Source organism: Petaurus breviceps, unplaced genomic scaffold (genome assembly GCF_028583685.1).
Source record: "Petaurus breviceps papuanus isolate PSGF00001 unplaced genomic scaffold, PetGlider_PUasm1.0 90760, whole genome shotgun sequence".
NCBI classification, from domain to species: domain Eukaryota; kingdom Metazoa; phylum Chordata; class Mammalia; order Diprotodontia; family Petauridae; genus Petaurus; species Petaurus breviceps.
The window spans coordinates 7,603,967-7,614,574 of NW_027187338.1; the positions used below are offsets into that span (position 1 = coordinate 7,603,967).

Sequence of the window (10,608 nt, forward strand, 5' to 3'; positions counted from 1 at the left end):
TAGGCTTTTTCTCTCCATGGTACTGCCCCACTGGCATATTATAAATCTGCTTCTTGATCCTTGGCCTGTCTCCTGCTGGATCTCCATTTCTCAGGTAAGTCATCTCTGTCCCCCATTCCCCCAGTATTCCTTGGATTTTCAGGGGAGGGACCTGAGTCCCACCCCAGCTCACTCAGACTCTATGCTATGAGAGGACACCAAGAACCACTGATAGCTATTGACAAGCAATCTGGTATCATAGGATGAGCCCCAGAGAGATGCCATGGATAGAAGGCTGGCCCTGGAGTCAGGAAGATCTAGGTTCAAAGTCTACCTCTGATACTGCTGAGCTGTATGACCTTGGTCAAGTCATTTAACCTCTTGGTATCCCCAGGAAACTCTCTAAGAGTAAACTCTAGACTGCAAATTTGCTTTGGTGAAGGGAGTTTACACACCAGGAGTTCCCTACAAAGATAAATTAAGCAAAATAAAGAGCCCTGGACATGGAATCCAAAGATCTAGGTTTGAGTGCTGGCTCCTTACTAGGCTGTGAACTCCATAAAGGTAAGGAAGATCTCTTTTCTGAACCTTGTATTTATTTATTTATTTTTAGTTTTCAACATTCACTTCTACAAGATTTTGAGTTCTAGAATTTCTCCCCTTCCCTTCTTTCCCCCCTTCCCCAAGGCGGTGTACAATCTGATATGGGCTATACAATGATATTAAACATATTTCCATATTAGTCATGTTGTAAAGAGGAATTAGAACCAAAGGGAAAAACCAAGAGAAAGAAAAAACAACAAAAGAGAAAATAATATGCATCTATCTCCATTCAGACTCCACTGTTCTTTCTCTGGATGTGGCTAGCATTTTCCTCATGAGTTTTCTGGAATTATCTTAGATCACTGCATTGCTGAGAAGAGCTAAGTCTATCAAAGTTGGTCATTGCTCAACAACGTTCTCCTGGTTCTGCTCATTTCACTCAGCATCAGTTCATGTAAGTCTTTCCAGTGAACCTTGTATTTCACCAAAAGCCCAGCACAGGACCCCCACACAGTAGGCATTTAATAAATATGTATTCATCTGATACTTCCAAGGTGTGTGACCTTGAGTGAGCAATTTTCCCTCTCTCGGTTTTCTCCTTTGTAAAGTGAATGAATGAAAAAGGATTTATTGAGCTCTTACTGTGTCAGACATTGGTGCTAAGCCTTAGGAGTTACAAATACAAAAAGCAAGGCAACCCCTGACCTCAAGGAGGTTACATTCTAATGGGAGAAGACACCACCTCCCAGGAGTCTGGTGACCAGGGAGGCATGTTTTGGCCTGGGAAGTTGCAAGGATGGTAAGGGATGGGACAGTTCCTTCTAGGAATGATAGCGACCCAGAGCCAGATGTGGGAAGGGATGTAGTACTGCTGGGGATTATAATACCTTCACTAACCACCTCATAGGATTGTTATGAGGACACCTTTCAGGGTCTATCTTTATCTGTTCCAAATTACATTCAACAAGCACTTATGATGGGCCTACTATGTGTTAGGCACTGTGTGTGCTAGGTGCTAGGAACTCACGGATGAAAACGAAATTTCCTGCTGCCAAGCGGCTTACATTCTCCTGGCACAGTGCTTGTGGCCAGATCGTCCAGGAGTCTGGCCACTCTCTATTTTACATTGCCACTGCATCTCCCTCCTCTCCCCTCCAGCAGAGGGGGGATTGCTGGGAGACGGATGAATCACCCCTCCCTTAGTCCTCACTCTCCTCAGAGAAGCTTGGCCACAGGCTAAGTAATTTGTTGGCGCTAATGCTATTTACTGAACAGGTGACATTAGGCATGTACTTTCCCATCTCAATCCTTGCCCTATAAATATGAATAATTCTCATTTCCAAAGTGCTTTGAGGTTTACCAATCACTTTCCTCATAACAATCCTTCAAGTCCCAGTTCCAGGGGCTGGCAGGAGGGAAGGGTACCCAGCTCTTGTAATCACTCAGGGCCTCAGCTGGGTCTCTCCCTCCCTAAGGTCAGAGGGGATGGCAAACAAGGCAGTCTCTCCTCCAGGAAACTATCCATCAAAGTAGGAGAGCAGTTAGTAACAGCCTTGCCTACCCATTGTGCTCAGGGGAAGGTGAGTTGGAGTCCTCTGCCTAGAACAGGTCAGAGACGTCTCAGCTGGGGTCTGCTGGCTGACATTCTCAATCCTGAGTTGTCTCCCCCCACTCCCCCACACCAATCTTAATTACTTCCTGCCCATGGGAGGCTCTTGCCCTCTGAGAGTCCTTGAGGAAACGGTTGGAAAACAAACCAGTTCCATCCCACCTCCATCTCCAGCCTCAGGGAACATAGGTGTTGGGTCAGGCCACTAAGCTAGAGAGAGAAGAAAGGAGGAAGGGAGGGCAGAGCAAGTGGCATTCTCCTCTCCTGCTCCTCCGAGGTAGGGGGACAGGAGTGTTAGAGGTAGAAGGAACTTCAAAGGACATCTCGCCCAATTCCTCTTTTCACAGATGAGGAAATTCTGTAGGACTCTCAGGATTCCAGATTGTCAGACCTTAGAAGACACTCCTAAGATAATAATTTTACAGATGGGGAAAATGAGGCCTGAAAGAGGGAAGGAACTTGCCCAAGGTTGTGCAGCAAGTCTCCAAATGTTCGGGTCTTATTACTCTGCACACTGTATACTGATGTCACCTATTTTCTTCTTTCATTGCACAAATACTAAGTAGTTGTAACAGACTGAGAATGAACTTACTCATTTTTACAGAGAAGATAACTGAAGTACAAAAAGGAATTGTGACTTGGCTTAGCACAAGTCTAGATGGAATTTAGGAGATGATGTGGAATTAATGGAACTCTGAATATTTCACTGGATGGGGAATTGATTCGATTTCACCCCCCTAATTCCTTAGCAATGATGAGCCTGGGGAGAAGGTTGGGAGGGGCATGAATAGAGACTGGACCAGACCAGAGATATGGGGTAACCTCAAATCAACCTTCTCCCTTCCTTCTTTTTTTTTCTTTTTTCGCTTTTTGGAGGGGGAAGGCAGGGCAATTAGGGTTAAGTGATTTGCCCAAGGTCACACAGCTAGTAAATGTTAAGCGTCTGAGGTCGAATTTGAACTCAGGTCCTCCTGACTATAGGACCAGAGTTCTATTCACTGCGCCACCTAGCTACCCGGTCTCTCTCCCTTCCTTAGGTCCCTGCCCTGCATCTGCCAACACCCCTTCCCTTTGTTCCCCAGCTACCCTAACACTGCCCACTTCCTCCACCATCCCTCTAAGCTCATGGGTCTCCCCTCCCAACTCCTCTCTGGGAGGCCATAATAGGATTGGGCTCCAGGTACAACCCACAGAGAAGCCCCAACATTGTTACACAGGCACTGTTACACTTTTTATTATTTGTCTGTTAAAAAAATATCACACTGCACATGGTCTAACAGTTAGGACAGTCACTCCCACATGGACACAGCTGGAAACTCCACATCTGGCTGGGAGGGGACCTGGGCATGTGGGTCTGGTACTTTGGAGTAGAGTGGGAAAGGACAAGCTGGCACCCTTCAGTCTCTGAGCACCCTGGTTCCCCACAGCTCCCTCAAAGAGACAAGGGAAGAAAGGCTCCTTCTGGAAATCTCTGGTTCATATCCCTGACCCAGCTGGGGGAAAGGGGAAGAGGGCACCATGGCTTCTCTCAGTCTTTTCTGACCAGAACCCCTTGGGATGGGCCTCCAACCCAGCAGGGTGAGGCAGGGGTCCCTGGCTCTGAAGTCCCCCTACTCCCAGCACTGCCTTTGGTGCCCTGGGCCCCTGTTCCAGGCACAGTCTCTGGGTGATCCCAAGACTATTCCAGGGAGACACACTGGAAGGTCCCCAAACAGGTTTCAGGAGGGAGAAATTGACTTTTTTTTGAGGACTTTTCAGATTTCACCTTCTGGAAAAATTAGACTATGATTATTTTTTACAAGTGCAATATTTAAGATGAGGTGTTCATGTCTCGCCATCTGGCCATTACATTCCTGGAATGAAAGTCTGCAATGATGCAAGAGGAAGATTCTTATGTAAAATGATCCCTCTTCTGAGATCATTAGGGTCCCTTTCCACAGAGGAAAGAGAAAGGAAGTTCAGGACCAAAGGCAGGGACCTTCCTCTGATCTGAAATATGAGTTCCTTCAGTATCTTCTTTACCAATGGGCTCCCCTGTTATTGACCTGGTCTAGAGGTTATTGGGTATATGTCTTGCCCTCATGACTAAGCCTTGGGAGAATGGGAGTAGTATGGACAGTGGCAGTGATATCCCTTTGTTCACGATAAAAAATAAGATGCTTCGGAGACTCAAGGCAGAGAGACGGGGCAAGTCTAGTGGATTTGAGACTGGAAGGCAGCCTGATGTGGTGCCTCCTAACCCTGGGACCTTTAACTCCACAAAAGGGAGGAAAGAAATCTGACCTAATTGAAAAGTAAGAGTTGAAATGTATATAAATTCTGCATATGAGAGTATCTTTTAGCAGCATCCTCTGGCAATGCCTCCCTGCTACCCGAAGGGAAGGATTTGGAGTTCTTCAAGATTATGCTAGAAGGGCATAGACCTACCAAGGAGCAAATGTTTCAAGCTGAGGGTCCATGATGGATCCTGTGTGTCACCTGGTGATCAGTCTAGCTAGCTGCAAGATTTGCCATCAGGTGATAAAATTATTTGGACACAAGCACTCACAAAGATGTGGACCAAGGCAGGGAGAGATAGGATCTTCATTGGAAGATGGAGGATCCATGTGAGGACACAATGGACCCTTAAAAAATGGAAGTCAGGGGCAGCCAGGTGGCTCAGCAAGTAAGAGCACCGGCTCCAGTGTCGGGATGACCTGGATCAAATCCGGGCTCAGATACTCAGCACCACACCCAGAAATAATAACTGGCCGTGTAACCTTGAGCAAGTTACTTAACCCCGATTGCTTTAAAAAAAATAATGGAAGTCAGCGTACTGTCGTACCTGGGTACAAGAGGAAGTAAGGTAAGGGACTCTGTGAAGAAACAGGAAGGACTTTGCTAGTTCCTTCTGCGGAAGATCTCTGATGCTGAGATTTTCCACAGGTGGGTGGATCTGTCTGTGTGACAGCAGGGTTAGCTGGGTTCAGCTTGGCCCCAGAGGGCAGAACTAGGAGGACTGGGTAGAAACTCCAAGAGGCAGATTTTGACTTGATGTGAGGGAGAACTTCCTAATAGTTAGAACTACCTTGAAGACTAGCAGGCTGCCTTCAGAGTGGCAAACTCCCTATCATCGAACGTCTTCCAGTAGAGAGTAGATCTCCATTGGGGAGGTTGCTGGGGGAGGAATTCCAATCAGATGTGGGTTGTTCGATGATTCCTGAAGCTTTCTGAAATTCTGAGGTTCAGTAATATCAGCAACGAGGGACTTTCCATTGCATTTGACTGGGTTTCAAAATATGCATCAGGCTAAGGATTTGCTTTGTGGAAGGTCCTTTCCAATTAGAGTACATTGCAGGTGTCTGGGAATACAGGCTAGGGTTCTGCCATGCACATCCATCCTAGAACAAGGGCCAGGGTCTTTGCCCAACACAAGTTCCAAAGTTTAGTTCTTGCCCAAGGGTTTTGTTGCGTCTTTTGCAGCACAGAAAACAAATTGTCTGAATTTGGAAACATTTCAATAGACCAAGAAATAAATAGACATGTGCAGAAGGGGAAAGAAGAGAGAAGCTTATCTAGTGGACTGTAAGCCCCTTTGAGGGCAGGCCCTGTGTTGTTTTTCATCTTTTTTCCCCCTTAGGGCCCCTCATAGGGGCTTGCACATAGTAGGTGATTAGTAATTGTTTCTCGAATTAAATTATTTCTATCCTGAGAAAGACTCATCTTTCAGGAAACCAAAATCCAAGTGAGAAGTCCAAATGAAAAACAGACCATAACAATTGATAGTGGCAGCTCAAAATGGAGATGGATTAGGAAAAATTCCAGAGAGCAAAGAGTTATATTCGGTGATTGTTTTTTCCTGGGGTGGGGGAGTTTCAATTCTCCTTTCTGAAAGTGAAGACTAAGCAACCTTTTTCTTCCAGAAACAACCATTTCCTTCACCTGGCTAGAATTGGAACAATTTCTTCTGTTCTCAAGGTTTTATTGTCTCTGTCTCTCTCTCCTCTTCCTCCTCCTCTCCTTCTTCTTCTTCTCTTTGTTTCTCTCTCACTTTCCCTTCTCTCTGTCTCTGCCTTCCTCCCCCTCTCCTTCCCATCTCCTCCTCCTCCTCCTTTTCCTTCTCTGTCTCTCTCTCCTCTCCTTTTTCCTCTTCTTTCTCCTCTATCTCTCTTCTCTCCTTCTATCTCTTTCCTCCTCTCTCCCTCTCTCCTCTCCTCTTTCTCCCTCTCCTTTCTCTTAACTCCCTCTCTTCTCTTTCTCTCCTCTCCTCTATCTTCTCCCCTCTTTCTCTTTCCTTTTTTCTCCTCTTTCTTTCACTTTATCTCTCTCTTTCCCCTTGTCTCTCCCCCTTCCTCCTCTACTTTCTTTCTATCTCTCTCCTCTCCTTTCTTATTTTCTCCTCTCTTTCCTCTCTTCTCTCCCTTCTTTTTCCTGTCTCCCTCTCTTCTCTTTCTCTCTTCTTTTTCTCTCTTTTCCTCTTTTTCTCCTTTCTCTTCTTTCTCTCCTTTCTTTTTCTCTCCTCTCTTTTCTCCTCTTTCTCTGTCTCTCTCCTCCCCTCCCCTGCCCTCCCCCTCCTTTCTTCTCCTCCTCTCCCCTCTCCTCTCACTCTCTCTCCTTTCTTTTTCACTCCTCTCTCTCTTCTCTTTCTCTCTGTCTCTCCTCCCCTCCCCTCCCTTTCCCCTGTTCTCCCCTCCTCTTTTTCTTTCTCTTCCTCTCTCTCTCCCTCAGTATAAATCTATTGCCTGCTTCTCTCCCTCATGAAATTGCTTGACATTATTTCTTGTTTCTAGCACTTTCTTGAGTTTGGTATAGTAGGCTCCAGTAGAATGAAAGCTCCTTAAGGGCAGGGACTGTTTCGTTTTTTTGTCTTTCTCTCCTTGAATCTTTGTTGAGTTGAATTGAATGATGTTCCCATGAGCCTCCAAGAAGCCAGGACATCCAGACCATTCCTCCCATCATCCAGGAGCAGCAGCTCAGGCTCCCTTCATTTGTAGCTAAAATGCCCACCAATCAGCTCGTTAGCCCATGGAGGGGAATCAGCTTCTGCACTGCCCCAGCTTTTTAACTCAATCTGGCAACCAGATTTGGAGAGTTAAGCAAGTGTTATACAAGACACTTTCACTTAGAAGAACAAAGTGGCTTTGGATGAGAAAGATGAGGAATGAGTCTAGTTTAGCTTTTCCCAAAATTTCTACTTTTTTCCTCAAGGGGAAGTGTTTCCGATGATTTCCTCCCTCCAGCTTGATCTCTACATGTCCAGATATCACTGCTTGTGACTTTCTTGGCCACCAAATGACCCTCAATAGGACAACTCCCCTACCTGTGATTCAGCTGTGACTGTGTCATACCCACCATAACCTCTCAAGGCTCTGACCCTCCCCTCACTTCTTCCTTTAAACAAATAATCCACCCCTTAGGCCTAAAGCCAGAGAGAACCCTGTTAAGGAAGGTCTGGGCCCAAAGACTCTGCCTTTGAGGAGTATATGGAAGATCAGGGATGTCACCTCCAACTGGGAAATGGAGTTTTCAGAGTCATTTGCTATTGGGCATAACTTCCAGGAACATTAAAATGTAAAAAAAAAAAAAGATGGGGAGCACTGGGGACCTGCTTTTCCCAGTAATCACCAGGGTGGAATTCATTCCCATTAGAGGGTCCAGGCCCAGCCCAATGAAGGCCTAGAACAAAGACCTCCAAAGAGATTTCCTTGGGAAGCAGAAGGGAAGTGCGATTGAATGGGAATGGATGCTCAGGATAGGCCCAGTTGTCCCCCTTTATCTTCTCCCCCTCCAGTGGGGAGGACTGAATGGGTCCTCTTGGAATAGGATTTGGGAGTCTCCCATGGACTGGACAAGGGGAAGGCATGCATTTCTTTCTCAGGTGAGGATGGGAAGGAAGTACTAAGGGAGATTCATAGGCTGGTAAAACTTAGAGCTAAAAGTCCCTTAGTGATCATCTAGTCCAACCCCCTCATTTTACAGATGGGGAAACTGAGGCTCAGAGTAACAGTGACTTGCCCACGGTCACATAACCAGGAAGGAGCAGAGTAAAATCTCAAACCCAGGTCCTCTGACTCTGAACGTAGGGCTTTTTATATTATACCAAAGTGTTTCCTGGGAGAATTCCCTTACTGGGCTTGGGAAGCCCAAGTAGGGGCCCAGGAACAGGGACATTGCCCTGGGAAAAAACTGGCCAGGGACCCAGTAATAGAGTATTGGGTCAGGATGTGATAGATCTGGGGCTAGTAATATCCCCCTCCTCAAGGCCTGCCCCTAAGCTTTGCCAGCAAGTTCAAAAGGAGAGGAGAGGGAATCAAGGGCAAAACTGTTGGGTTGGGGAAATGAGTGACACAGGGAGGGGGTCCAGGGCTAAGAGAGTGGGCCCCTGGAAGACCCTGGGATGAGGAGAGCCCAGTGGAGTGAGCCACAGCCAAGGCCTAGGGGTTGGGGGATACCTGGAGCAAAGAGGGATGGAACACTACAAACCCTAGGGAGATGGAGGGCAGAGGTGGGCTGAAGCCCTAGGGAGGGGGATTTGGAGAGGCTCTGAGGTGGGAGAAACCTGGGGCAGAAAAGTATGGAAGATCAGAAGACTATGGGGAGAAGAAGGCCTGGGGCAGAAACTGGGTGGCTCTGCGGAGGGCAGGGGAAGGGTAGGATAGGACAAAATGATGCCCTGGGCAGAGGGAGCTAGGACCCGAGAATGGGTCCCTGGGGACAGGGAGGGGAGATCCTGGACAGAGGGGGTTAGGACCCCAAGAGGCCTTCGGGATGGGGAGGCCCAGGGTAGGACACTGGAATGCCCTGAACAGAAGGGGTTAGGACCCTGGAGGCCCTGGGTGTGGAGGGGGGGCCAGGGTAGGACACAGGGATGCCCTGGACAGAAGGGGTTAGGACCCTAGAGGTCCTGGGTAGTGCGGGGTGGGGGGGGCCCAGGGTAGGAAACAAGGATGCCCTGGACAGAAGGGGTTAGGACCCTGGAGGTCCTGAGAATGGGAGGAGGGCCCAGGGTAGGAAACAAGAATGCCCTGGACAGAAGGGGTTAGGACCCTAGAGGTCCTGGGTAGTCCGGGGGGGGGTGGGAGATCGGGGTAGGACACATGGATGCCCTGGACAGAAGGGGTTAGGACCCTGGAGGCCCTGGGTAGGAGGAGGCCCAGGGCAGGACACAGGGATGCCCTGGACAGAAGGGGTTAGGACTCTGGAGGCCCATGGTAGGAGGAGGCCCAGGGTAGGACACAGGGATGCCCTGGACAGAAGGGGTTAGGACCCTAGAGGTCCTGGGTAGGGGGGTGCCCAGGGAAGGAAACAAGGATGCCCTGGACAGAAGGAGTTAGGACCCTGGAGGTCCTGAGAATGGGGGGAGGGCCCAGGGAAGGACACAGGGATGCCCTGGACAGAAGGGGTTAGGACCCTGGAGGTCCTGGGAATGGGGAGGCCTGGGGCAGGGCTCCCCCTACTTCTGCATGTCACATTGCAGCAGGAGCACAATGGACGGGTCACTCTTGGCGGCCTCCTTGAACTCCTCCAGGGTGATCTGGTCATCCTTATCCTGATCCATCTTGGTGAAGATCTTGTCCACACGCTGCTGAGGGGTCAGCCCATCCTGGTTCATGCGCATCATGATGACTGTTCCTACCATCTTGTAGATAGCCTGGGTGGGAAGGCAGAAAAGCGTTGGGACATTGCTCAAGACATCTGGATCAGCCCCTCATGCCCTGCTGACAGTCTTCTGGACGAGCCCCTTGGATTCCCTGAGATCAGCCTTCTCACTGTTCAACTCTGACTTCTGACCCTTAACCTCAGACCTCACCACTTACCCTGACCTCCAATTCCCAAACTTCACTACTCCACTCTGATGTCTGACCCCCTGACCTGGGGTTTCAGGGTCATGCCATGTAAAGACTGGCCAAATGAACAGGGCATGTTTAGCCTGGTGAAGACTAGATTCAGGGAAGTGATGTCTATCACTTTCAAGCATTTTTCACGTGGGAAAGGGATTAATTAGCCTTGTTCTTGGCCTCAGAGGGCAGAACCTGTATCGAGAGGTAAAAGTTGAAAAGACACAGATTCAGGCTTTATGTAAGGGAAAAGTTCCTAACAATTAGGGTGGTCCAAAATTAGAATAGGCTGCCCCCAGAAAGAGTGAGCTCCCTGTCATTGGAGAGCTTTCAGTAGGAACAACATAACCACACCTCAAGTACATTATTGTGGGAATTCCTTATTCAGATACAGGCTGGACTAGATGGCCACAGGTGCCTCTCTGACCTCTGAACTCACTAATTTGACCCCTGACTTCTCCAATCTGACTTTTTCTTCTCTGACCACCCCAGTCATGCGGCCCACTCTCTGACCTCCAAACCTGACTTCTCCTTGCCCACCCTGGTTTCCCTCTTGCTCCCTTGCTCTGACCCACGGCCCCTCCAAATGCCCCAGCCTGCTCTGACTTCTGACGCCCCCGCCTGCCAGCACCTCAATGATTTCCAGCATCTCCAGGCGGG

General features: G+C 48.5%; 1 protein-coding gene across 1 annotated transcript in view; it reads right to left on the minus strand.

Annotated features, from left to right (window-relative positions):
• Positions 1-3,349: 3,349 nt before the first annotated feature.
• HPCAL4 (hippocalcin like 4) overlaps positions 3,350-10,608 on the minus strand; it is a 25,453-nt gene continuing 18,194 nt past the window's right edge. Inside the window, exon 3 of the mRNA XM_069068016.1 lies at positions 3,350-9,761. Coding sequence (XP_068924117.1) covers positions 9,564-9,761 — 198 coding nt within the window. The 3' untranslated portion in view covers positions 3,350-9,563. The remainder of the gene's footprint in view (positions 9,762-10,608) is intronic.